The sequence below is a fragment of the Mustela putorius genome, unplaced genomic scaffold (genome assembly GCF_011764305.1).
Source record: "Mustela putorius furo isolate JIRA1106 unplaced genomic scaffold, ASM1176430v1.1 tig00000596_pilon_pilon_pilon, whole genome shotgun sequence".
Classification (NCBI taxonomy): Eukaryota; Metazoa; Chordata; class Mammalia; order Carnivora; family Mustelidae; genus Mustela; species Mustela putorius.
Window position 1 is genome coordinate 9,724,758 of NW_025421428.1, and position 27,143 is coordinate 9,751,900.

At 54.4% G+C, this 27,143-nt stretch overlaps 2 protein-coding genes across 19 annotated transcripts; one reads left to right on the forward strand and one right to left on the reverse strand.

Annotated features, from left to right (window-relative positions):
- Positions 1-648: 648 nt before the first annotated feature.
- On the reverse strand, positions 649-17,424 carry GOLGA2 (golgin A2). Of its 11 annotated transcripts, XM_045082486.1 has the most exons (29): positions 17,276-17,424; positions 15,689-15,811; positions 14,519-14,599; positions 11,589-11,705; positions 11,356-11,472; positions 11,123-11,239; positions 10,820-10,863; positions 10,636-10,699; positions 9,972-10,028; positions 9,694-9,774; positions 8,883-8,921; positions 8,538-8,600; positions 8,358-8,451; positions 8,153-8,259; positions 7,110-7,168; positions 6,678-6,819; positions 5,273-5,362; positions 5,058-5,165; positions 4,771-4,858; positions 4,058-4,395; positions 3,709-3,822; positions 2,990-3,235; positions 2,825-2,900; positions 2,514-2,599; positions 2,002-2,217; positions 1,799-1,901; positions 1,602-1,708; positions 1,364-1,517; positions 649-1,256 (listed from the first exon to the last, which is right to left on the reverse strand). In XM_045082486.1, the coding sequence occupies exons 1-29, from the start codon at positions 17,354-17,356 to the stop codon at positions 1,033-1,035; spliced, it is 3,336 nt and encodes a 1,111-aa protein (XP_044938421.1). In that variant the 5' UTR covers positions 17,357-17,424; the 3' UTR covers positions 649-1,032. The 11 variants fall into 11 exon arrangements, with proteins under 11 accessions (XP_044938421.1, XP_044938422.1, XP_044938425.1 ...); XM_045082487.1 differs by lacking the exon at positions 14,519-14,599; XM_045082490.1 differs by lacking the exon at positions 11,356-11,472.
- Positions 17,425-17,591: 167 nt separating this feature from the next.
- SWI5 (SWI5 homologous recombination repair protein) lies at positions 17,592-26,848 on the forward strand. Of its 8 annotated transcripts, none has more exons than XM_013058704.2 (6): positions 17,596-17,792; positions 18,041-18,137; positions 20,217-20,338; positions 22,218-22,312; positions 25,545-25,617; positions 26,661-26,841. In XM_013058704.2, the coding sequence occupies exons 1-6, from the start codon at positions 17,695-17,697 to the stop codon at positions 26,677-26,679; spliced, it is 504 nt and encodes a 167-aa protein (XP_012914158.1). In that variant the 5' UTR covers positions 17,596-17,694; the 3' UTR covers positions 26,680-26,841. The 8 variants fall into 8 exon arrangements, with proteins under 8 accessions (XP_012914160.1, XP_004757277.1, XP_044938433.1 ...); XM_004757218.3 differs by lacking the exons at positions 25,545-25,617; positions 26,661-26,841 and adding exons at positions 23,608-23,672; positions 23,878-24,218 and having other exon boundaries at positions 17,597-17,792; XM_004757219.3 differs by having other exon boundaries at positions 17,606-17,792; positions 18,089-18,137; positions 26,661-26,833.
- Positions 26,849-27,143: the final 295 nt, after the last annotated feature.

A 27,143-nucleotide genomic window follows, 5' to 3' on the forward strand; every position in this document is an offset into this window, starting at 1 on the left:
TTTAGGGGGCTTTTCATACCTATAAATAAACTATGTAACTTACTGACCTTCTGGATGTTTGTTTTGCCTGTGTGGCAAGGGGGTCTGCACCTATTTCTCCCCATTAGGGGGCTTTTCTTTTTTTTAATTTTTTTTTTTAGGGGGCTTTTCATACCTATAAATAAACTATGTAACTTATTGAGCCTCTGGCTGTTTGTTTTTCCGGAACCACTAAGTCTGCACCTATTTCTCCCCATTAGGGAGCTTTTTTTTTTAAATTTTTTTAATTTTTTTTCAATTTTTTATATATATATATATATTTTTTTTAAGGGGGCTTTTCATACCTATAAATAAACTTTGTAACTTACTGAGCCTCTACCTGTTTGTTTTTCCGGAACCACGAAGAATCCAGATATAAAGATCAGCCTTTGCCTGGGTGACAAGGGGGTCTGTACCTATTTCTACCCATTAGGGGGCTTTTCTTTTTTTTTTTTTATTTTCTTTTTGTAATTTTTTTCTTTTTTATTTTTGTAATTTTTTTTCTTTTTGTAATTTTTTTTGTTTTTTCTTTTTGCAATTTTTTTCTGTTTTTTCTTTTTGTAATTTTTTTGTTTTTTCTTTTTGTAAATTTTTTTTTATTTTTTTAAATTTTTTAAATTTTTTTTAGTTTTTAAATTTTTTTTTTTAATTTTTTTTTTTTAGGGGTCTTTTCATACCTATAAATAAACTATTTTAACTTATTGAGTCTGTGGCTCTTTGTTTTTCCGGAACCGCGAAGAGTCTAGATATAAAGATCCAGCTCTTGCCTGGAGCTATTTCTCCCCATTAGGGGGCTTATCATACCCCTTTTTAGGGGTTCTATCTTGCTAGTGTAGGGAAAAAAAGGTACCTGGGAAGGAATGATAGGGTGGCAGGGACATGAAGGAATGATAGGGTGGCAGGGCCATGAAGGAAGGATGGGGTGGCAGGGCCATGAAGGAAGGATGGGGTGGCAGGGACAGGGTGGGGGCAGAGCCCCCAGCCCCATTGCTTCAGATGTTGTTGGCGACGGGCTTAGATCACAATGATCTTCACCTCGTCGTTGTCATCAGGCCGGTAGAAGAAGGGGATGCAGGGGTTGTCGCCCAAGCCTGGGCGCTGCTGGGTGTTCTGCATCTCTCGCAGCAGCTGTATGATCTGCTGTGCAGTGGTGTTCTCGGGGGCACTGCGGCCCAGCAGGGCCTCTCCCTGGGGAGGTGCCACACTCTCCTCGCTGGCCAGGTTCACCTCTTGGATATCTTTCAGGGCGGGGTGGGGAAGGGGGAGAGAGGCAGGGCTCTGAGTGCTATGCCAGCTCTCCCCCCCCCCCACCCCCCAAACCGCCCGCCCTGACGGTTCTACTCACCACCCTGGCCATTGGCATCGCCAAGCTCTCGGGCTGGGGGCGCCGCAGCAGGCTCCCCAGCAGGGTTCTGGGCAGGGGCCAGGTACTTGCCCTGCCATTTGTCGCGCTCGTTGACCAGGCGAAGCACCAGGTCCTGCAGCTCCAGCAGCTTCACCTGGAGGGAGAGGAGAGGCTGAGCACCTTTGTGAGCCCCACCCCTGCCCCGCCCCACTGCTGGGGCCTGCTCAGGGTCCCCCACCTTCATTTCCTCCTTGTCCTGTGCCAGCCGGCTAATATACTCCTCCTTCTCCCGGTGCCGCTCCTTGAGCACGGCCCTCTGACTCTGGTAGAGGGCAATATACTCTCCTGCGGAAAGAGGGGCGCGTGCTCAGGCTCAGGGGGCCATGGCAGAGCTCCTCCCCGCCCGCCGCCCCTGGCGCCAGCCCTGCCGCTCACCAATAGTGTCCGTCTCTCCAGAAAGCTGGACGCACCGATGCTCCAGCTCATCCACTCGCTCCTTCAGATCTACTTTCTCCTGTATGAGGACCATGAAGCGGCCCTGCGCCCAGAGGAGTCAAGGGTCAGGGTTTGGCAGCGGCCTGAGGGGGGGCCCCCCACACCTTGCCAGGCTGAGCTGGAGCCCGAGGAGAGGCGCTCACCTGCAGCTTGTCCATTGCCTCCTGGAGGGCCTGGTGGGTCTCCACAGGCACACTGTCGCCCCCGCTCCCGGGGGCCTTGTCACCTGCCTCCTGCTCTTGGCCAGGGGCCACCAGGTGAGCCAGGCGCTGACAATGCAGCTTTTGCTGTTTCAGCTGCCCTCGCAGCCGGGCCTGCTCTTCCTCGGCACCGGCTAAGGCCGAGTTAAAAAATGCCACCTGCAGGCAAGACGTGTAGGTGTGCTTTCATGGGGGGGGGGGGGTGCTGCTCCGGATGAGCAGAGGGCAGGGGGGTGGCGGGAGCTCCTCCTTTGCCGGCCTCCCCCAGCGGGCACAAGCCTGGGCTTCAAGGATGGAGCGACAGCTGACAGCTGGCTCCCAGGGGTGTCAGGGGTCAAGAGAAGTTGAGGGAGGCAGACCAAGAGGTAAGGAGGGTGCCCCAGTGTGCGGGGGGACCACAGAGGGAAGCACGAAGGGGGCCCAGGGAAGGAAGGGGCAACACCGGGGCCGCTCACCATGGCCTCTCGGCTATCCAGGCCCTCCGGCATGCTCAGCTTCGGACGGGCAGCCGCCTCGTCCTTCTCTTCGTCCAGTCCGTCTCCTGTCGGGGCAGCCGGTGGGGGGTGGTCCTCAGACAACCCAACGGGGGAGGTGGAGTGGGCCGGGGAGGAAAGCTTGGGCTGGGCTCCGGCCCACCTCCCTGTGCGACCTTGGGCCAGCCCGTCCCCCCGAAGGAGAAGGAATCCCTGTCCTAAAGGTCCCTTCATATACTGAAGTCGCCCTCCTCCCTGGGCTCTGTCCTCCTCCCCTGGGTACTCCCACCTACCTTCCCCAGGCATAGCCATGAGGCTCAGCTGGGCCTGGAGCTGCTGGTTCTGCTGGGTGGCAGCTTCCAGGCGTCCCTGAGGGGCCAGAAAAGAGTGAGGAGGGACACAGAGGTGGCAGGCCCTCCCCTTGGGGGCCCAGCCCTCGAGCCTTCAAACGCCCTCACCTGGGTCTCCTCTAACTCTTGGCGGGCCTTCTCTGCCGCCACCTTGACCTCAATATCCTCGTTCTGCAGCCGGTCCATGAGCTGGGTCTGCACCAGGACCTGCCTCTGCAGGAGCTCCTTGTCTGAAGCCAGTTGCTGGTAAGCAGCCACGTGCTGCTGATAGGCGGCCACATACTGCTGCAGGTGGCTCACGTACTGGTCGCGCTGCTGCTGCAGGCTCTCGGCCTCCTGGCTCTTCAGCTCTATCTGCAGGAAGACCCCGGGAACTGAGACTTCGGAGCCCAGGGTGGGGAAGTCAGGTGTGGGGGGTAGGAGGGGGTAGGAGGGGGCTTGCTAAATCTCCCTTTTAGACTAAGGACACCGAGGCTTGGAGGTGAGCAGCAGAATAGTGACATAGTGACCAGTGGAACTAGGGGTGGCACTCAGGGCCGAATCTGAGAAGCTGCCCTCAGCACACGGTCTCTTGCTCTCTTGTTAAAGGGCTCGGGGTCTCTAGCCAGGGTGACAACCTCCAGACCCAGGGCTACCCAATTCGTAAAGTCTGAGAACGGGGAGCAACAAGGAGCCTCGCCACAGGCAGGTTGGGAAGGATCCGGGAGTCGGGAGCCCCCCCACACCCCCACCACCTCACCACCCCTTCCACCGGCTGGAGCTGCTTTGTCCTGGCCAAGCCTCCCACCGCCCTCCAGGCTGTCTGTCTGCCAGGGCTCGGGGCTTACTGTTTCTTTCAGCTCCCCTAGCTTCTCCTGCAGCTCGCCCAGCCTCTTGGCCAGCTCATTCTTGACGTGCTGTTCTGTCTGCAGCGCACTGGTAACCTCCATGTTCTCATTGGACTGGACAGAGGGGAAGAGTCAGCGGCCACCCGGAGCAGCGGGGCCCCCAGAACATGACGTCTGCCGCCCGTGGCTCTGTGAGCCACTCTGGCTCACAGCGTGCCTTCACAGGGACCGTGTCACATGGGGTCCTTACCCCCCACCCAAACCCCATTATGGCTGGGGAAACAGAGGCCCAGAGGGGTTTGGTGTCCCACCCTGGACCAAAGGGCTTGGCCAGGGAGGGGCTGCACACCAGCTTGACGAAGCCGTCCTGCAGCTCAGCCAGCTGCTGCTTGAGCTCGCGGTTCTGGGACAGCGCGCGGCTGATGGTGGTGCGGTCGTTCTGCATGGTCTCCAGAATCTTCTTGCGCTCCTCAACCTGGTTCTCCCAGCACTCGGAGGCGCGCTCCAGCTCCAGCAGCCGCTGCTCCTGCTCCTGGTTCAGGCGACTCAGACCTTCATTGTCTTTTACCTGGGCCTGCAACTGCCCTGCCAGGATCTCCAATTCCTTCTGTAGTTGTTCGGCCTCCATCTGCAGCCGCTGCTCCTCCTCCGAGGGCCCAGCTGGGGGCTCTGGGGCTGGAGGCACCACTGGGGAAAAGGGGGCGGGGTGCACGGTAGGGGCCTCTCACCTCTGTGCCTTCCGAAACCCCGCTGCTTGGTTCACAGCTCCTCACTGGGCCTCATCACCCCAAACCTGGGCTTCCTGGCTAACAGTGCCCTCACACTCATGGGACAGGCTCTTTCTAGACCCTTTTGGATAGAGTTCATTAGGCTTTTGTGCTCAAGACAACTCTGGCTGATTGCCAGCGGGCACCGTACCCAGGCCAGCCAACTCCTGGTATAGTCCTCCTCCCCTCGGCCACAGTCCCCTTCCATCCGTCCGTGCGCCTAGGGCCACTCCAAGGCACCCTGACCAGCCCTCTGCCACCAATCCGGCTCCCAGACCGTCTCGCCCTGGCTTACCTAGCTGCCTCTTCAGTGCGGCCACGCTGGCCTCCAGTTCCCGCACCTGACAGTCACTGCGGTTCTTCTCATCCCTCAGTTTGTGCATCTGCCCAAAGCACAGGGGGGCATGTGGGGGGCAGGAAGGAAGGACCAATGCTCTCCCCCCCCCCCGCACCCCTGTAAAAACTACACAGCCATCTTGGGCTGCCCACAGCAGGGGACAGGATTCCCATTTTACTGAGGCCCTGGGAAAAACCGAGTGACCCGTCTAAGGTGAGGGAGGGGGGCTGAAGGTGGCGTCTCACATGTTCGGACATTTGCCGCATTTTGTCTTGCCAGTAAGCGGTGTCCTCCTTCATATTTTGCATATAACGGTCTCTTTCCAGCTGCAGTTGCTTCAGTAAATCGCTCAGCTGCAGGGAGAGGCAGAAAAGGTAGCAGGGGCTGTCGCTGAGCCTCACCGGCTCCTGGGCACCTGGGGCCGACCTCCTTCCACCCACCTCGGTCTGCCAGGCCTCACCTGCTCCACGCGGGCCTCCAGGCGTGCCCGGTCTTCATGGGCCTTCTTTAACTCCTGGTTGCTATCGTGGGGTTTCGACTCACTAGATAACTGAAGCATGAAAGACGAGGAGGTTAGATGTGGGGAGCCCACGCTGGACCATGCAAACCGCCCCCCACCCTATTGCAAAAGGGTCTGAGCTGGGGTAGTGTACGAACTGGGATAACATAACTTGGGATAAACAAAGATCTCTGTGCTCATGTTGTTAGGACTGTACCCAGAGGCTTTCTGAAACTAAATATTTACCGTTCCTCTGGCTCCCAGGACCTCCCGGACCTGATGTGTATCCTTCTAGATCTTTTCCTGCTATAGTGAATAAGGCTACAAACTGGTCCAGGGGTGGTTGGGTCACAGAGTCCAACTTCAGAGCAACCAACTTCAGAGCAACCTCAAGGCCTCACTTTGTATCTCTAGCAGGCCGCTTATTAGACTACGCATCACAGGAACGGGCCACAGAGGCGACATTCCATTAACACTCACTGAATGGATGGGGAGCCAGATGGGTGGATGGGTACAGAGCTCTGTCTGCTGCCCAGGCTAGACCCAATTGGAGACTCCTGTTCCACTCTGGGGGACTGACCATAAGAGGAGCCCTAACAGATCAGGTCCCGTCCAGGAGAAAGCAATCAGGAGGGTGACAGACCACATGAACCCCAGCTGGATCTGTGTAGCTTGGAAAAGATGAGGGAGCCACAAGGAATCTGTACACAGGCTCCCTCACCCCCCAGTATCAGAAGGTCTGTCTTGGGAAAGAGACAAGATTTTTCCTGTGTTGATCGGGAGGGAAGAGAGCCCCAACGAGGGAAGCGACTTGAAGGCAGAGTATGGCTCAGTGTGAAGAAACCCTGAGCGATGGGAGCCTCTGACCCTGGTGGCCCACCCTCCAAGAGGAAGCAGGAGGATTCGTGGGCTAGCCTTGTGCCTGGCACCTATGCAACAATGGTTTGCACCCAGGACACTTTGAAAAAACGAATAAAAAAATCCCTGAGAGGGGCGCCTGGGTGGCTCAGTGGGTTAAAGCCTCTGCCTTCAGCTCAGGTCATGATCCCAGGGTCTTAGGATCGAGCCCTGCATCAGGCTCTCTGCTTGGTGGGGAGCCTGCTTCCCCCTCTCTCTGCCTCTCTGCCTACTTGTGATCTCTGTCTGTCAAATAAATAAATAAAATCTTAAAAAAAAAAAAATCCCTGAGATTCTGATTCGACAGATCTGGGCTGGGCCCTGATGTGTGGAGTTTGATCAATGTTTGGAGCAGGATTCTACGGCAGGGCCAGATCAAGGATGCCAACCTTGCAGCTCGTGGCTGGAGGCAGCCGGTGACCCCGATGGGTGGGGCTCAGGCTCCTTCTCCTTGTAGCTCCAGCCTTACCTGCTGCATCAGAAGCTCTGACATCTCCAGATCCTTCTGCAGCTCCTCTATCTTGAGCTTCATGCCTGCCTTCTCGTTCACCAACACCCGAATCCTCTCTTCCATTTCCGAGTTCACCTGCTTCAGGTCCTCGGTGTTTTTGCTATGGCCACAGGCAGCGAGGAAAGACATGAGTACAGAACAGAAAGGAGCCCTCTGGTGATCAACCTGCCACACTTGCCACAGAGCCAGGGAACGGGGGCATCGGAAGGGACCCTGGGGCACGAGAGTCCCCAGGGGCAGGTCAGAGAGAAGACCTGAGTGGCCTGAAGCCTTGGCCTGTGTTGGTGGCACTGCTGAGCCCAGAGCCCTGCTCTGCACCTGTCCAAACCCAGCCAACCCCCTCCCCCGGCTCCTGTACCCCTCACACCACCCAGCCCCCCGCCATCGTACTTGTTCTTGTATAACTCCAACTTCAAGGCATCTCGTTCTTTGGTTAGGTCATTGTTGTGCTGTGAACACAGAAAGGCGAGGTCAGGTGTGGCGGCCAGGGGGAGGGTGCAGCAGGCAGACTACCAGCAGCCCTAACCATGCCACAGCCACCCTTCACATTTTGTTCAAAGCCTTTCCAAGCCCACGCTTCCATTTGCCGCAGCCAAGAGCTTGGGAAGGGCGGGACAGATTCACGGCTGGCCAACGGAGGCCAGACAGAGCCAGTGGCATCGCTGTCCGTCACAAAGAGCCATCATGACTGACCCTTCCCCAAGGGCACCAGCAGGCACCAGGCTAAGGATCGCATTCAAGCCTCACGACCACTGCATGGGGCAGGCCTGGCTCTGAGTTTTACAGGTGAGCGCAGAGTGTCACAGGTGAAGTCGTTTGCCTGCGATCCCCGACAGAGTGGGAATTAAACACCCAGTCTGTCTGACTCTTCAACCACATTTCCTCCCTGCAGTAGGGGAGCAGATACAAGGAGTGGAATTAAATCTGCACTGTGATCTGTCTCTTTTTTGAATGCTCTAGTCATAGGCCCAGCACTCAGAAGGCACAGAGGTGACAGGTGCTCCTGGCTACCCTGATCCTCTCCCTGGGTTTTTATAAATCATTTCCCACACCTTCTATTACATACATGTGTCCCTTCCTCCACAAATGGTAACATAAGTAAAAGTGCTGTCCTGAATAAATAAATAAAAGCTTAAAAAAAGGGGGGGGGGTGCCTGGGTGGCTCAGTGGGTTAAAGCCTCTGCCTTCAGCTCAGGTCATGATCCCAGGGTCCTGGGATCGAGCCCCGCATCGGGCTCTCTGCTCGGCAGGGAGCCTGCTTCCTCCTCTCTCTCTCTGCCTGCCTCTCTGCCTACTTGTGATCTCTGCCTGTCAAATAAATAAATAACATCTTAAAAAAAAAAAAATACACTCCATCTTGTGGAAGGGACTTTGGGTCCCTCCCCTGCCAGGGAAGCTGCGCCCTGAGTGGACAGATCCGACGATGGACTCACCCTCTCCACCTGTTTCTGCTGCGTGGAGACGGTAGACAGGGTGCGCTCCAGTTCTCCGATACGCTGGCGGGAAGACTGCAGACGACTAGCAAGATCTTCATATTCTCCTGGAATGACAGAGTTCGAAATGCGACCCAAGAAGGAATCCCACCCAAGGTCCGCCAACATGCGAGGCTGGGGAATGGGAGGGCGCCTGGACTCCCACCTGCTTTTTGCCTGGCTGCCTGCTGGGTATGCACCAAGGCGGTGTGTAAGTCATTTTTCTCAGACACCAAAATTCCTATTGTCTGAATATGAACCTTTGGGAGAGAAGGAAGAGGGGTGCTGAAGAGGAGGGAGGAAGCATTTCCTTGGGGGGCGGGAGGGAGACCACGGCTCCACGCACCTGCAGTTGCTCCCTTAGAGAGCCTTGCTCCTTGGCAAGCTTCTGCTCAAACTCCTTCTTCTCCTGCAGGAAGGACACAAAATGGCTGACTGGGAGGAGGCAGAGATAAAACCGGAAAGGATGTGCTCCCAGAATGCCACTGACGACCCAGGACAGCCTCAACAACATGGCCAGATCCTGGGGGGCTGGGGGGCGCTGGAGAGGGGCCAGGGGGTGGGGAAGGGGTAGGGGACGAGGGGGCCTTTTATTCCTCCAGTCTGGGAGCCAGATGAGCATGGGCCTCTACACTTGAACCCTCCCCAAACCCATCTGCCACATGACCAGCAGACAAAGAAATCACGTTACCTTTTCCAGTTGGTCCAAAGATTCCCGGTTTTGTTGTTTCTGTGGGGAGAGTCGAAGGAAGGTAACTCAGTCTGGCGGCCTTTGCTACCCTCCCCACACCAAGATGGAGGATGGGCAGGGGCTGGGAATGGGTTTCAAAGGGAAAGTTCACAGGGAGATGAACAGACACACTGTCCTCAAGCTCCCAAGGATAGAGACTTTGGGTCTCAGATGGCTTTGCTCAAGTGAGAGTCTGGATCCGGGTGCCCCTGAAAGGACAAGGACCTGAACGTCTAGAAATGGGAGCTGAGAAGTGAGAGGCTACCCTTCTGTCGGCCTGTGCTTGTGGGGGATGCCTTCATTCAATAAATATTTACTAAGCACACCTCCCCTCCAGGCCAGGTTCTGTTGAATGAAAAGGACCTGATTTTCTGAGCCAAAAGGGACCTCGGCCACCTCTAATTCTACCTCCTTGGGACAGTGAAGCCCAGAGAGGAGAGGTGACTGGTCTGAGTTGAAAGATAGAGCAGATGAGGGGCTGAGTCAGGGCCGGAGCGCACGGGTCAAGCCAGTGCTTCCTCTGGGAAGCAAGAGCCCCGGGGAGGGCTCAAGCAGCGGGGTCTGGAGAAGAGAGAGGAGGCGAAGAAGGCAGCCACAGAGAGCCATGCTGCGTGCTCTGTGCTCCAGGGTCCCTCCAACTGAGACTCGGGCCCCCGGGCACCCCATTCTCCCCTGGCACCAGGGGCCCCCAGCCCCTTTCTTCAGGGCCCCAGGGAAAAACTGGAGCCCCAGAGTGGCAGCGTGGAACCAGGGGACCCCACTGGACTCTTACCAATTCTTCTATCTTGTTACTGAGTTCTTTGTTTGTTAGATTGCTGGAGTCCAGGGCTAGTGATAGCTCTTGGTACCGGCTCTGAGGCGCATGCAGAGGAGGAGGAGGAGGAGGAGGAGGAGGAGGATGGGGGCGGGGAGAGGTAGAGAGAGCAGTCATTAGGGTTGGGGGCTGTCTGGGCCATCTCAGCTGGCAGCGGGGCACCCAGCCCCCGCCATGGGAGGTGGGGGTGGGGGCTGGCCTGCAGGGTCACTGGGCCACGGTGCAGACCCACTTACCTCCAGATCCTTCATATTAGCAGATGACAGGCCCTCTCCATTGACGCAGGATGAAGACTAGGAGGCACGAAACCGGCACACATGGAGGCACGCTCTGCCCCACCTCCCCATTCCCTCACCCTCTGACTCCCCAACTTGCCCATCAGCCACAAACCATTCTGCCTAAGCCCTTTGTGCCAACTCCTTCTGGTTCTTATCTCCCCCTCCGTGGCCCCCTCCCACGTGGCTCCCATACTGTGCTTCCTGCGGAGGGATTAAAAGATGTAACCGGCTTCAAGGTCCAACCCCTTCGTTTGGGGAGCTTCAAAGAGGACTCAAAGGGGGCCCCTGGGTGGCTCAGTCCATTAAGCATCTGCATTTGACTTAGCTCATGATCCCAGGGTCCTGGGATCAAGTCCCGCATGGGGCTCCCTGCTCAGTGGGGAGTCCGCCTCTCCCTCTCCCCCTGCTTGTGTTCCCTCTCTATGTCAAATAATTCAACAAAATCTTTTTAAAAATTAAAAAAAAAAAAGAGGACTCAAAGGAGTCATGCCAAGCTGAACACTGCCCAGCAAGCTAGCTGCTCCCGGGCTCTTTCCTCCCTCTTGGGAACCTCTACCTCAGTTTCTTTCTGTCACATTCCCCACCATCTACCCCCTCCCTTGGGTTTCAAGTTCTGGGGTACCTCGGACACAATGCCATTGAGCTGCTGAGAAATTTGTCGCAGGCTCTCCGTAGATGACAGACATCTGGGGACAAACATGGGAGTCAGGGGTGCAGGAGGTTCAATGGGAAATAGGGAGTGGCCGGCAGTAGCCTGCCCCGATTCCCTCCACCTAGGGGCTGCTGGCCCTATAGGAGATACTCACTCGTTTTCATCCGTAAGGATCGGGCCATTTTCTGCATGGTGACTCTGTTCACAAAGAAACACATGAGGTTGTTACTCAGCTGCTCATGAAGACCACCCAGAGGCGGGGTGGGGAGGCAACCTGCCAGCTTCCCAAACTTCAAGGAAAGACCTGGTCTCGGCCTCCCCCACCTCAGTCCTCCGGGAGGAACCAAGCTACCTGAAGAAAGGGGAAGAGGACCCCGAGCAGGTCCAGTCCTCTGGGGAGGAGGAGTGCGGGGGTGGACACAGAGTGGGGCAGCAGGCAGCAGGATGAGGCACAAACCTGAACTGACGCCATGCTAGTCAGATGAAGGGGACTAGCACAAGGCAAAGAGACACCATCAGATGTCACGGTGCCATCACCTGTTGGTATGGCAGGAGTGGCGCGGTCTTTGGGCGCCTGTCACAGAACAGAGCAGGGGGTTAGGGGGCCATGCGGGTAAGAAGGCGCCCGGCTGCCATGAATGCGGGGGTGGACACAGAGTGGGGCGGCAGGTGGCAGGGCGAGGCACAAACCTGAACTGACGCCATGCTAGTAAGATGAAGGGGACTAGCACAAGGCGAAGGGACACCATCAGATGTCATGGTGCCATCAACTGTTGGTATGGCAGGAGTGGCGCGGTCTTTGGGCGCCTGTCACAGAACAGAGCAGGGGGTTAGGGGGCCATGCGGGTAAGAAGGCGCCCGGCTGCCATGAATGCGGGGGTGGACACAGAGTGGGGCGGCAGGTGGCAGGGCGAGGCACAAACCTGAACTGACGCCATGCTAGTCAGATGAAGGGGACTAGCATAAGGCGAAGGGACACCATCAGATGTCATGGTGCCATCAACTGTTGGTATGGCAGGAGTGGCGCGGTCTTTGGGCGCCTGTCACAGAACAGAGCAGGGGGTTAGGGGGCCATGCGGGTAAGAAGGCGCCCGGCTGCCATGAATGCGGGGGTGCGGAGCAAGCAGGACAGGGGTTGCTGGGGTCACAGGGACAGTCACACATGCTGGGAGCCACTGCGGAGCGTGGCTGTGACTCGCCCGAGCTGAGGGCGGCTCTGCAGCCTTCTGGACGGCCAAAGCTCCAAGCAGGGTTTTGCGCAACCTCCTTCCTGAAAGTGGGGGCCTTGTTCTCCATGGAGCTCGGCAAGGGACAGTATCAGGCTCTTGGCCTGTGGCAGCCACAGCAAGTGGAGAACAGGGGTGCCCAGTCAGGGAGAAGGAAGGCACTGCTCTTCGGGAATGCCAGAGTGATCCTTGCCCTGGGCTCCTGGCAGGCAGAGGGTGGTGGTGACAAGAGACGTGGTCAACCACTATCTGCTTCCTTCCTCTCTGCTCTCTTCACCCTCCCCTTCTCCTATCCCCCACTACTGGCTCTATCTGCCCAGTTCGGGACTTCTCTGGGAAAGAAGCTACCAAACTCGAAGCCTCACCCTACTCCTGCAGGTAAAAAAGAAAAACACGGCCACTAGGCCCATCCCAACCTCCTAGCTCCGAAATAGCTACCCAACTGAGAACCAGCACGGGAAGCCAGAGCTAAGAGGTCTACCCTCTGACTCCTGGTACCCTGGAGAACAATCCTGGGACTGGGGGACAAGAAGCCATGAAGAAACTGCTCCCCCTTCCCCACCTGGCCCCACCTGCTTGACCAGGGCCCCACCCAGCCTCTTTCTGGGCTCACGCGTGACATCTGGCTCTACAGATCTAATGTCTGATGAGGTGCAAAAATGAGCAGACAGGTGGGGAAGATGGCTGCCAAGCTCGAGTTTGAATAGGGGAGCTCATTAGGGAGCCAAGGCCTGGCCAGCGGGGCCAGCACAAGGAGGAAGAGAGACCCAGGGCTGGATGTTCTCTGGACATCAGCCCTGACCTCTGAAAAGTCAACTCTACTGCCCTTCTTATTGCTAGTGATGCAGAGCCGGGGAAGCTGAGGATGAATCAAGCAATTTGCGTGTTTACTGTCCCGGCTGTGACCTTTGACCCTGAAACCTCCCGTTGCCTTGACAACCAGTAAACAGAATCTCCCAGGTAACAGCAGGGGCTCAGCAGCTGGCCAGAGGGCTTGAGACTTTAGGGGAGGTGGTGGGCACTTCTAGCCCTGGGCCTGGCAAGCTCCGGGTGCCTCCTGGCACCCTGGGGTCCCATGGATCCCTAGCACTAGACCCAAGAATGTTCAGAGAAGGAATAAAAGTGATTTTCTGAGGACTTAAATATATGTAACACGACGCTTTTATGATCAACCAAGCTATTTCACAATTTTAGGTCTTAGAGCAAAAGTATGGAGTATTTAAAAAAATCACTCTCCACTCCCCCAACGGTCCCGTTCCATTAAAATTTTATTTCTTCATGAGTCCCCATTTCTGGAAATGCTATCAGCTCTGTCCAGGATCCTATAACCACAAGCCTGCATTGCAGGAACAGAAAACTTAAGTGGGAAATGGCCATGGAGACAGAAAGGATTGAAAAACCACAAAAAGGATCTGGGTCTTTGTTTCCAGGACAACAGGGGGGTGCGGGCACAGGTTCTTAGAACTCAGTGCAAATACCAGCTTCAGGAGTGCTCTAGGCCAGGGCTCCCTTCCCCGTGCCCCTCTGAGCAGCTCCTCTGAGCCCACAAGGTGAGTCAAAGCACCTGGACAGACCCGATACCCCGGGTTTGAGCGGTCTCAGTGAGTGAAAGGCTCTCACACCAGCATCCAGGGCTCTGTCCCTACCCTCTGCCCATGCCCATCTCTTGCAGGACCTGGCTGAATTTCAGCCCTACTGCCCTGGCCTGGCGGTGTCCCAGGACAAAGTGGGAATATCATGTCCAGAGAACCCACCAAGGCTCCGTCTCTAGGCAACGCTCTGTGAGCTCATAATACTGGTTGTTACCTGGATCCCTCCCCGCCCCCTCCCTCTGCCCGGAGCTCCCACTCCCCCCAACTCTCCCATCTGGATAAATGCTATCCACCTGTAATCTTCAAACCAGTCTCGAGTCCATTTAGAACAAACCTCACCCTTAGCTGGGCACTTGGAACATTGTGACATTCTACCTTGCCAACCCTACTGAGGGTCGGCCTCCCTCAGTCCACGCTCGACCTGGTTTACCTCTTTTCTGGAGCGCCTAGCCAACCGTCTCCCCTAGCAACTGAACACACAGCCTAAGTGTCCAGCTGATTTTTAAAAGAGAACAGGAGCGGGATATCCTGGTCACTTATGATCTCGAACCTTGTAACTGTAATGTGTGCTCCATCTTAAAACCTGCAGTTACTTACTCTCAACCCAAAATGGATTCATCCAGTTCAGAGAGAGCACAAATTGCTATGCAGTCTGTTGGGTCTTTTGGGGACAGGTGCCCAAAGGGTACGCCTAAAGGTTTGCTTTTATTTAATCTCTCTGAGTCTGACATGCCACTTGGTTTTCATACCCAAGGCTCGAAAAGCCCAGATCCCACGCACCTGCTCTGGAAGCTTTCCCAAATTACCTTTAAATGTCAAGATGTGTCTCACCTTCTTCAAGATGATAAAAGATGTGGGGCAAGGAAAACAACCCAACCAACCGAGCAGGTGGGAAAAGCAGACGTGAACAGGCTGAGGTTTAATGAAAGCAACACAAAATAAGCCAGAGGCATAGCCTCCCCCAAACCAGAGAAGCCTTGGGGCATGCACAGCCAGGACAAAGCAAGCCAGAGAGGAAGCTTGGCACTGCCTCACCTGCCACTTGTCCAATGGGGGGAGTGCTACCCCATTGGAGCGGTTAAGGTCGGACACCAGCACCTTCAGGATGTCCTGAATCTACAGGAGGCGAGAAGGGAGAAACAAGGGCAAGGGGAGAGAGAAAAGTGGCTTAGAGGGAGGTGAGAGAGTTAGGGAAGCAGGAAGGGAAGAGAGAAGGGAACAAATCCACGGCCGCCTTCCCAAACGGCCACCGGCTGCCTTGCTGGAGATAGAAATCAAGGTACAAAAGGGAAAAGTCCCCTGAACTAGACAGAGAATGCAGTCACTGGCCCGACGCAGCAGTTTTCTTAATACACTCATGAGACCCGCTCCTCAGGCCCAGGATGCTGGGGACGAATCTGACAGGAATGCCATCTCCCTTCGAAAAATCAGACTTCTGAGGAAGGGTTCGCTTGAACAAAGGGGGTTCCAGCTAGAAGTCTGAAAGGTACGGATCTGCTCCAACAATATCCTCTTACAGATGAGGCCACTGGACCCAGGGGAGGAAATGATTTTCCTGAGGTCGCCCAGCAAGCTGGTGGCAAAGATGGACTCAAAAGTCAATGTCACCTAACCCAAGTGCTTGGGCCCCTCCTCGCTACATCCTGGGCCTCTTCCGGTGCTTCCTAAAGGGACAGTGTGATGGCATATGGCTGATCTCACTGTGTGGCTTCCCGTTTGAGGCCGGGGATGAGGAAAGTCACCAGATCAGTACATCAAATACCACTACCCTTTAGCAAATCTTTACCCTGCACCAGGCCCTATAGCAGGCCTGGGTGGCTCAGTCCAGCTCTTGATTTCTTTCTCCTCAAGTTACCATCTCAGGGTCCCAGGATGGAGCTCCACGTCAGGCTCTGTGCTCAGCCGGAAGTCCGCTTGAGGATTTTCTCCCTCTCCCTCTCCTTTTGTCCCCCACCCCCACCCCCGCCTCAAATAAATAAATCTTAAAAAAAAAAAAAATCAACCATCTCATTCCAGTGTCACAAGTGTAAGTAAGATAACATTACCCCAATCTTACTGATGTGGAAATATACCCCTAGCAGGGACATTATCCCTGGCAAAGGGAGAGTTAGGACTCAAACCTAACTTCTTCCACAACCTTAACCACCACCCTCTACTCGCCTTGGAGTACCCTTGGTCCCAGGAGTTTGGCCAGCCAATACTCACATCCTCAGGGGAGTGACAACCATCAGAAGCTGTTGTTTCTGAGCAACTCCCATTTTTGATCTTCCGTTTTTTCTTAACTCCTGCAGGAGTACCAGAACCGATCTTATGCTGATACTCCCTCAACTGCAGAAAAGAAAAGCAGTGAGAACTCTAAGCTCCTATATCCACACCCACCTCCCAATATAGGAGTGTATGGTAAACTTTGCAGTTTACGATATACTCCTATATCCGCCATCCGATTTAATGCCATCAACAGCCCTACAAGGTGCTGTAATTCTCAGTGACCACAGAAATGGAATGATAACGTGGCATTATAAAGGGGGGGGGGAGCAATAATGGAATTTAAACCTAGTCTTCGGACTCTGAGTTCTGGGGGTATGCCATGAAATCAGCAAGTGCCAAGAGGCAAAACCAGAGGTGGAGATGAAAAAGGAAACATCTGAGTAATCTAGGGTCCTTTCCTACCCATCTGTTAAAGCTGCACACTGGTACTTATCAAACTTTTACATTAACGTATCCTGATGGCAGAAGGCAACGAAGGCACACACCTAGTGAACGTGGACAACCCAAGCACCATTTCACTAGAAGTCTATTATAATCTTACAAATCTATGCAAATGTCATCCCTAGGTACATAAATATAAAAGGACTTTTCTCCCTCAAGAGAATCAAGCACAACTGATACTTCAGTCCCATATTATCCTGTGGCATTTAGAAAACTCCATGTTGAGATGACTTGGGGAACATTCCCACCTGTGAAGTTCAGGTTCCAGAGATCTGTTCCACAGAGGATAAGCAGATCTCACTCCAAAGAGCACTGATTGAGGGGAACTCTGGTCCCAGAATCACAGGGAATTAAAATGTGAGGTAGAGAATTAAGATTTAAAATGTGAAAGTCCTTCTGGACAGTATAAACCTAGGAGGAAACCATACCAAAGAAAACACATTCTCCCCTTGTCACCAAGGTGTTATCAACGTTCCATGATCACTTAAGCCAGTTGTGTAAGGATGGGGTACAGTCTTAGAGTAAGGGCTCCGGAAACCTCTCCCACCTAGGTCCCATAGTCCCCAATCCCCTTTAATCTGGATATTTGTGCGCGACCGGAAAGGGTATGAAAACACTGGGGGACTGGGTAGTAAGATCAAACACCGGGCTCGTGGCGCTAATGACAGTTCCCAGGGGGATTGTGACGTAACTACATTCCACTCCTCCCTACCCACGCCCAGAGTCGCCGCTCCGCGGTGGGGGAGGGGAAAGCAGGGCCGGGACCGAGGTCCTCCGAGACCCGCACCGGCCAGGGGAGTCCGGTCCTCTAGTTCTGGGTGGCAGAAGGCGAGGGCCAACCCCGGAGCGAGGATCCCGGGGGTCACCGGCCCAAAGTCACCCAGGGGCGACGGGCGAGGGCGAGGGCGGGGGCTGGGCTGCCGGGGGGGCGGGACTGGCTGAGAAGACTTTGGGAGGGGGAGCACCAAGGGGCGCCGAGGGGCTCGCCCTGTGTGTCTCAGGGGCAGCACAGACTCTGGCCACGGCCCGGCCGTCGGAGAGGCCTTTGGCTGGGTCAGGGAGCCGCGACTCGGCACATTTTACCTTTTTCTTAGCAGCTGCCAATTTGCTCTGTCGGGTTTCTTCCGACATTCCGGTACAGGGGGAGGGGAAGGGGGGCCACATCACCAAGTTCCGTCAACCACTGCGGAATTGCTTCCGCTGGTCAAAAGCGCCGGTGTGCGACTGAGCCAGAAAAGGAGGGACCGGGAAATTCTAAGCAGCAGCTGGGTGGGCGTGGCCCCAATACTCGAATCCTATTGGCCAGAGGGAAAGATGAAAGGAAAGGGGGCGTGGCCAGACGGCCGCGGGCCCCTAGGGACAGGCGGAGTCACAATAAAAGCTGCGCGCGCAGCCGCTGTCTCCGCCCACCTCGAGGGAGGGGCGGGGCTTAAGGTGGCAGGTTGCGCGCGCACATCTCCCCATCTGACCGTTCCCGGCCTCCGTCATAAGATTCTAAATACATGGCGGGCCTGAGGGGCTGCTCTTCCGCCCTCGCCCTGGACCCTCCTGCACTACATCCTCCTCCGAGACGGGGGCCTCGGACACCAGGGCTCCGGAGGTGGGCAAGGAGCGGAGGGCAGGGCGAAAGGGCATCCCTTCATAGTCCCCTTCCGGACTCCCCATGGCCCTGCCCCAGCCCTCTCCCATCCCAGAGATCACTTCCGGAAACCCCCATCTAGCCCTCCACACACTCCCCCTCTCAGAGTCTCCCCTTCCTTGAGGATCCCTACCCTGATAACGGACCATAACTAACCCCTTTCCCAACTCCTAACCTCCCACACCACCCACACACCCCTTTCCACCCAGAGCCGACTCTAGGCTCAATCGGCATTTTCCCCTCGGATTCCTCTCCAGGACTCAGCCAGGACTTTCCAAAAGTTGCCGCGGGACCTTCCGATCCCCTGTGAGTATGTCTATGCACCCCTCCCTTCTCATCCCAGCCCCGCCTCTATCCCCAACAGTAGCTGACCCACCCCAGCCCTCTTCAAACCTTCCCCCAGCAGACCTTGTTCTGCTGAGAAACTCCAGGTCATTTCTCAGTCCTTCCCCTTTTCATCCTCCCTGCCCACCAAGCTTCAAAGAAGAAGCCCTGTCCTGGCATTTTCTGGTGGTACCCCAGGCTCTCCCAATGGGCTCTGTCTCTCCTCCTTGCTGACAGCACCACAAGTGGTTGGTTTTTTGTTTTGGTTTTTTTTTTTTTTAAGATTTTTATTTACTTATTTGACAGATCACAAGTAGGCAGAGAGGCAGGCAGAGAGAGAGGAGGAAGCAGGCTCCCCGCTGAGCAGAGAGCCCAATGTGGGGCTCCATCCCAGGACCCTGGGCTCATGACCGGAGCCTAAGGCAGAGGCCTTAACCCACTGAGCCACCCAGGTGCCCCCAAGTGGTTGGTTTTGAAGAGACCAGGATCCCCTCCCTCACCTGTCCCACCCCACACAGAAACCACTCTCATTCCCTCAGAGGCACGTGCTCTCTCCTGCCTTTGCCATTTGGTTATACTGTCCCTTTCTGGAATACTCTTCCTTCCAGCTCTTTAGCAAGGTGGTGCCTGCTCATCCTTTAGAGTAGAGGTCCCCCAGGGAAGCCTCACCCCCACTTCTGACTCATTCCAGTTGCTGAGACACTCCCTTGGCACACTGTACTTCACCTGAAAAGCACTTTTTCAGGCTGGTCGTTAGTTGATTAATTATTTGTCATTCACCCATTCATCTGACACGTTTTTGGTGGGTTTTTTTTTTTTTTAAGATTTTATTTATTTATTTGACAGACTGAGATCGCAAATAGTCAGAGAGGCAGGCGGAGAGAGAGAAGGAAGCAGACTCCCCGCAGAGCAGAGAGCCTGAATCGGGACTCAATCCCAGGACCCTGGGATCACGACCTGAGCCGAAGGCAGAGGCTTTAACCCACTGAGCCACCCAGGCGCCCCCGCTTTTGGGTTTTTTTTTTAAAGATTTTATTTATTTATTTATCAGAGAGAGAGAGCACAAGCAGGCAGAGTGGCAGGCAGTGGGAGAGGGAGAAGCAGGCTCCCTGCCGAGCAGGGAGCCCGAATCAGGACTCAGTCCCAGGACCCTGGGATCATGACCTGAGCCAAAGGCAGATACTTAACCAACTGAGCCACCCAGGCATCCCTGACACGTTTTATTGAGTGTCTACTATGTGCCAGGCCCAGTGGGGACACAGTGAACAAAACTCTGTCCCTGCCCTCTTGGGGTTTACACTCCAGGGGCATAAGGCTGACAATGAACAGAATATTATTAATGAAATGTATATGTCAAGTGGTGATGGGTGTTAGAAAATATCAGGACAAAAGAATAGTGAGCCACTGAGGAGTGACCATTTTAGGCGGGGTGGTCTGCGAAGGCCTTCCTGATGAAGTGTGAGTAGAGCTTTAAATGAGATATCTGGAGGAAAAACACAATTATTTAGGGGCAGAGAGGGCAAAGATGAACTGCAGCCCCGGGGAAGGGGATTGTTACCCAATGGAATTATAAGCCCAATGACATCACAGACTTGAGCATCTGAGGTCTGATTTGGGGCCAGGATGGGCCCTTTAATTAGGACTAGGTGTGGCTAGGACTGAAAGAAAACCCCAAATAATGCTGGCCTAAACCCAGGCCTCTGTCTTGTTCCACTGCACCTTCAACATGGTTCTACCTATGGCCCAAAACATTGTTCAGCTCTTTGATTACATCCACATTCCAGCCAGCAGGGAGGAGGAAGACAGGCCAGAGAAAGGCGTACCCTCTCGCTGGAAGGACAATTCTCAGATGTTGCATACATAATTTATGATTAACTTCTACTTGCCAGAACTTGGAGGGCTACATCTAATTCCAAGAGCAGCAGGGCAGTGTAATCTTACTGTGGGTACGGGGTATTGGTCACCAAGCAGAAGGTGGGGCAGTGGTTGTTGAAAACAATGTGTAGGTTCTGAATTGTGGATAATGGGTCACTCTGGCTAATGACTTTGTGTGCCACTCAGCGGCCATCCCCCAAGTCTGGCCAGGCTGATGGGGCCGGTGAGGAGTCTCTGCACCTTGACATTCAGAAACTGGAGCAAAAGAGGGACCTGCTGGACCAGGAGATCGTTCAGTTAATATCTGAGTAAGTCTCTTTGGGTTCCTCAGCATGCTTAAGATAACTTTTAACCCCATGCCCAGTAACTGAAACCCAGCCACACTAGCTTAGTGTAAAACCAGGACTGTGTCCTGTGGAGGGATTCAATGTATCTCAGCAGCCTCTCTCGGGTAGGGGGTGGTCAGACCCAGGAGGAGCAGGAACAAGGGAATGGAAAGCTGTCCGGAACAGAGGGTATCATCCTCTCAATCCATCTCTGTCTCTGGTCCTTCTGGTCCTTCTCTGCCTCTGCTTCTGTCTGCACACCACCTCCATTCTCTCTCTACAGGTGGGCTCTCCAGGGCTTGGAGGAAGCTGGCTCTTCCCCAGCTCCTGGACTTTCTCACAGCTCTCGCTCCAGCCATGTGGCACAAACTGAGCAGTCTTTGAATGTGCATTTCACGCAGGAGGGGATCTGACTAGCCTGCGATGGCCAGGGTCACATAGCACCAGTGTGGCTGGGAACTGTTCCCCCAGGGCACAGGGAGATTTGCCTCCTGAGGGTAGGGTCTGTCTTGTCCATAGTAGGTCCTTAGTGAACATTTGTGTTTTTTTGTTTTTTTAAGATTTTTTCTTTACTTACATGACAGAGATCACAAGTAGGCAGAGAGAGAGGGGGAAAGCAGAGAGCCTGATGTGGGGCTTGATCCCAGGACCCCAAGATCATGACCTGATCCGAAGGCAGAGGCTTAATCCACTGAGCCACCCAGGCGCCCCTTGTGTGTGTGTGTGTGTGTGTGTGTGTGTGTGTATTTTTTAAGATCTTATTTATTTGCCAGAGAGAGAGAGTACAAGCAGGGGGAGTGGCAGGCAGAGGGAGAAGCAGACTCTCCACTGAGCACAGAGCCTGAGCACAGATTCCAGGATCATGATATCAGGACCTGGGCCAAAGGCAAACATTTACCCAACTGAGCCACCCAGGCATCCCGTGAATATTAGTTCAATAGATGCCTTGTGGGACAGCTGGTGGCTCAGTCAGTTAAGCATCTGCCTTCAGCTCAGGTCCTGATCTCAGGTTCCTGGAATCAAGTCCTGTGCCAGCTCCTTGCTCAGTGGGGAGTCTGCTTCCCTCTCTGCCTGCTGCTGCCCTGCTTGTGTGCTCGCTCGCTCTCTCTCTGATGAATAATAAATAAAATCTTTAAATAGATGCCTTGTTACTCTCTGAACCTTGGATCCTCCTTAGCTTTCTTTTTTTTTATTTAATTTATTTTTTTTTTTTTAAAGATTTTATTTATTTATTTGACAGAGAAGATTTATTTAGGCAGAGATCTGTCAGAGAGAGAGAAGAGAACACCCTGCTGAGCAGAGAGCCTGATGGGGACTCGATCCCAGGACCCTGAGATCATGACCTGAGCCGAAGGCAGCGGCTTAACCCACTGAGCCACCCAGGCGCCCTTTTTTATTTAATTTAATAAAGATTTATTTACTTATCTGTCAGAGAGAGAAAGAGAACACAAGTGGGGACAGTGGCAGAGAGAGGGAGAGGCAGGCTCCTCGCTGAGCAGGGAGCCTGACACAGGACTCGATCCCAGGACCCTGGGATCATGACCCGAGCTAAAGGCAGACGCTTAACCAACTGAGCCACCCAGGTGTCCCTCTCCTCAGCGTTCCTTCTTTCTTTTTTTTTTTTTTTTTTTTTAAGATTTTATGTATTTATTTGACACAGAACACAAGTAGGCAGAGAGGCAGGCAGAGGGGGAAGCAGGCTCCCCACTGAGCAGAGAGCCTGATGCGGGGCTGGATATCAAGACCTTGAGATCATGACCTGAGCCGAAGGCAGAGGCTTAACCCACTGAGCCACCCGAGAGCCCCTCTCCTCAGCTTTCTTAAAGATAGTCTCTCTCTCTCTCTCCACCCCTCACCCCAGAGGCTACAGTGTGGATGAACTGGAGGACCACATCTCCCAGCTCCACGAGTATAATGACATCAAGGATGTAGGCCAGATGCTGCTAGGCAAACTAGGTGAGCAACAGGGCCCCAGAGGAGCACCAAGGCTCGGAGGGAAGGAGTCTGCATTCCCCGGGATGTCTGGATCTTGCCCCTGGGCCCTCTAACTTGCCAGCCTTCCTATCCTCCTCAGCTGGCCCCTCCCCGAATGCCCCAGTGCAGCTGTACAGCTCTTGCAGGAGTCCCTGAGATCTCTTCCCTCAAGTGTAGAGCCCGCTTCAGTGCCCCAGGCAGGTTTGAACATGAACTTGCCTACCTGCTAGATTGAGGGCTGTGGTTCCTGGTCTTCTGGGGCCTACTCAGCCTTAAGTGGCTGACTTGCTCCAGAGGCAAAAGATCACAGAAGGGGGACTCTGTGACTTCAAGAAGTATTTTGTTCTTCCTTGAACACAGTCTGACTATCCAGAGGGCTCGGCCAAGGCACAGACACCTGTGTGCCTGGGTTGGTTAGGACAGTCCAGTTTGGAGGAAGTGAAGGCATGGATGGCCTCAGTCCGGTCACCTGGCTGGGGTCAGTGGGCACTCCAGCGTTCAGCAGCCAGTGACTGTGTGGGACAGGGTGCGGGGCTGGGACATCTGCCTGGTCGCTGCGGGAGTTTAGCACTTCCTGTAGAATTGCCCCTCAGCATCTGGGAGTCTGTGTCGGGGAGGACTTCTCTGTTGCAGTGGGGACTGGGTCCTAAGGAAGGAAAGGGGACAACAGGAGGAGGGAAATACAGATGGAGAAAGGAGCATGGTCAGGCCCCAAGGAGAAAGGGAGGTGAGGGCACTGTAGCCTGGTGGTTAAGCGCATCAGCTCTTGGGAGATGGAACCTAGCTTGAGACCCGTCTTTCTCGGCCTGGGACCTGGAGAGGACAGAGCAGCCGCTCCTCTGAGGTGACATTTACTGAGCACCAGAGCTCTGCACTGCTCTGCAGGGTGTGGGGCACCCTAGTGAACCAGACACTTAAAGGACCCCGTTCTCATTTGACTTAGGTTTTGGTATTGGGGGAGGGGTGGGGAAAGGTCAGTAAGTGAAGGAACACGAACAGAGGAATTATAAAATGTGTTAAGTGTTATGAGGGAAACAAAGGCCAGAGATGGAGAAGAATATTGAGGTTTGAACAGGGTGGTGGTGGTAGGGAGGAGCTAAGGTGGTCAGGATAGGCCTCTCAGGAGACCCCTTCCCCTGGGAGGAAGAAAGGGTCTTTGAGGGAGCAGGAGGAATGGCACCACCAAATGGCCAGGGCATGACCCATCTGGCCAGACTAAGGAGTAAGGGTTTTCAGCAGTCCCCAGATGCGATGTAAATATAAATTTGCCTTTTCAGCAGGTGGCTGTAGCTGCTCTGTGTGGAGTCCCAGGGTGCTTTGTTTGACTCCTCTGTGAAGTGGGGTAAGGGTTCAGTAAGTCTAGTTTGGGGTGACCAAGCAGAGCCCCCGGTGGTAGGGTCTGGAAGGGGTAGCAAGAGGATATGTCAGCCAACTAGGGGAACAGCGGGGAGGTCCAGGAGTGGGTCCTGGGTAGGTCAGGCCTTTGACCATTCTCCCTTCCACTCCTTCCAAGCGACATGCGTTCTTGCTTCTTTCTTTCCTTTTAGCCGTGATCCGAGGTGTCACCACCAAAGAACTGTATCCAGAATTTGGCCTGGATGTGAATGACTGAGCCAAGGCTCACAGCCCTTTGTCCACAGCCCAGTGAGACAGGCAGATTTCAACATGAGAGGCAGTGAGAGCCCAGTACCCACAGGCTTCCCAACAAGGAAGTGTCAGAAGCCGTTTTCTAAAGAACTCAGTTTGAATCAGGAGGGAGCCCAGACAAGAGCTGGACAGCGAAGAGCGATTCCCTGCTCCAAGTTTCCTGAAATGTCCCCAAGTTGTATCTGTGTGTGTATGTCTCCCATTTGTAAATAAACACACAAGCAATCTGGGTGTGAATCTATACATTGAGTCCCTCTCCTCTGGTAGCCCCCTAATCTTCCTCAGGAGAAGGAGAGCCTGCCTTAGATCATACCAAGCTTACATGTACCAAGCACGGTGCTGAGCACCTTACATCCGTTACCTCTACTGCCTTAGTCCATCCCATGAGAAATGAATGTTATCCCCCCCCGTACAGATGAGCAAACTGAGGCTCAGAGAAGCAAAGTGACTTACCCAAGGTCACAGAGCCAGTAAGTGGCAGAGCAGAGATTCAAGCATAAGTCTCATTCTGAGGCTTATGGTGTGCAATACAGCCTTTCTGGGTTGGGGACCAGGCAGGGAGGAGCTGAGCGTGAGGCAGTGATGCTGGGGGAATTCTTCCCTTGTGTGTCCCATCTGCACAAGGAAGGTTCCAGTCCCGGCTACAGTCCTCTGCCACGGTGGGGCAAGCTGTCACTTCTCCCTTGTGTCTTGCTTGTCCTGATCCACCAGCACCGGCAGAAGGAAGACGAGTGTTGCAAGTGCCCGGTGCAATCCAGAATGGCAGGATTTCACACTAGACCCGCCAAGAGTTCTGACTGTCCCAGCTGCTCAGCTGGCTGTCCCTGCTGGACATCTTCTTGAGATCATCAGTGTGATAGCAGAGCTTGAGGGTAGGCCGTCATGAGGTGAAGGAAGCACAGTTTCTAAAAACCGGCCGTGTGAGTCAGACCTGGGTGTGGGTTCCGGCTCTGCCCACCTAGGAGCCATGTGATCACAGCCACTGACTTGGCCTCTATCAGCAGAAATCACAGTAGTACCATATGCGGCGGGCAGTTAGCATTAACTGCCTCAGCAAACAACCCCACATCTCCGAGGCTGAGCACAAGAAAGTTTACTGATCAAGTCTGATGAAGGTCTGGGACCGCCCCCCACCCCAACCCCGGCCGCATTTTAGGGCTTCACCGCTGAAATCCACAGCAGGGAGCGGAGACCCGTCAAGTCTGAATCAACCCGTCCCCCATCGGCAGCCATCACTCCTCTCACAGACAGTTGTCCAGAACTAGCCACGGGGCCCAAACCCACCCAGGGAGACCGGGACTGGGAGAGGAGGGGAAGCGCCTGGATATGGGGCGGGGACTGGCTGTCGTCTGAGCCCCACCTGCCTAGCTGCCAGTGCCCGGTCCGAGCTCCTCAGCGGCTGACCTGACCCGTGCCCGTGCCCATGCCCCGGCCCCATCCAAGTGGCACACCTTCACACACTCGTTCCGGATGCACGCTCTCCTTGCTGACCACGAGAGCCAGAGCGCTTTCCCGTTTGGGGCCATTTCTTGCCATTTCCTATACCTTCACGTCATTGTGTCCACAGGTTTTCACAACCACCTGACACCAGACAGCTCCCATCATCCTCCTCACTTTGTAGAAGAGGAAACTGAGGCTTGGTGAGTGGAAGCAACTTGTCACACAGTGCCCAAGCGGGAACAAGAGCCCCGGTCTGTCTGGCTCCAGACTCCGGCCTTCTAACCGGGGCCCCACACTGTGAGGCCTTCATGGGCTCTCCTCCCAGCCTGGGGGCCCTCTGAGGACAAGACTGTCGGATTCATCTCGATGATACCTTCCGTGCCTGCTCCTCACACGTACTTAGTATTTGCCTACTGAATGTGACCCTGATCCCAACCTCTAGATCCTGAGGGAGAACTAGTGATCTAATCTAAATGGAGATGGGTACGGGACAGGGTCAGGTTTTCGGAGTCTCTCACATGTCTGAAGTCCGACACAGCTGTCCCCTAACTTTTCCCTTGCAGCTTCCTGGGCCACATCACCTTCCAGTGTAGGAGGAGCAAGAGAGTTAGCAGCCAGGCTCAGGGTGAGGGAGGGAGCCCCTGGAGGAGAGGCCCCCACCTGCAGGTTCCCCCCCCCACCTCGCCCCATTTCCTCCACACAGACAGCTGGCTTGTCATGTCTCTGTCCACACTGTGTCTCTCCATGCCAGGAGCTGGGAGCCACAGCCTCTGGGTCTCTGCCATGCAGTGTTCACCTGCCAGCAGAAGTCAGGGGTCTAAGAAATGACGCCAGTGCAGTTCGATCAAAGGCTGTTGTGGGTCACAAGAACACGTGAACAGCACCTAACCAGTTTGGGACACTGGGGAAATGTCACAGGGTCACAGGGTAGAGACAGCCATGCATGTACTGGGAATCAGCCAGACAAGTACATGGGTGAGGATTCCAGGAGGAGAAATGACATTGACAGAGGCCCTTAGGCAGAGATCTCGGTGGACCCAGGATGGGTACTGGGCACTCAGTCTCCTTGGACAGGGATTAGAGACAATTTGCTGACTATTTACTTGGATTCTTTGTGCGGATGGGACCCTCCCCCAGACACAGTGTTGACCCAGCTCTGCATTTGGGGCTGATCCTTTTTTGCAGGGAGATGGGTACAGTTTTTGTTTTCTGTAACTCACATTTCATGATCTAACTCCTACAGTTTGAAAAAAATCCAATGAGACATTAGCTCCAATGAAGACGTTAAAAGAAGACACATAGGGGGTGCCTGATGGGCTCGCTCGGAAAAGGGTGCAACTCTTGATCTCGGGGTTCATGTGTTTGAGCCCCATGTGGAACATGGAGATTACTTAAATAAAATGTTAAAAAAACAAAAATAAAGGACACCTCAGGGGCACCTGGGTGGCTTTTTGGGTTAAAGCCTCTGCCTTCAGCTTATGATCCCGGGGTCCTGGGATCGAGCCCCACATCCGGCTCTCTGTTCAGCGGGGAGCCTGCTTCCCCCCCCATGGCTGCCTCTCTGCCTACTTGTGATCTCTGCCTGTCAAATAAATAAATAAATCTTTTAAAAAAAAAAAAAAGGGACACCTCACTGGCTCAGTCGGTTAAGGGTCTGACTCTTCGTCTCAGGTCATGATCTCAGGGTCTTTCAATGGAGTCCTGTGTCAGGCTCTGTGCAGGGCAT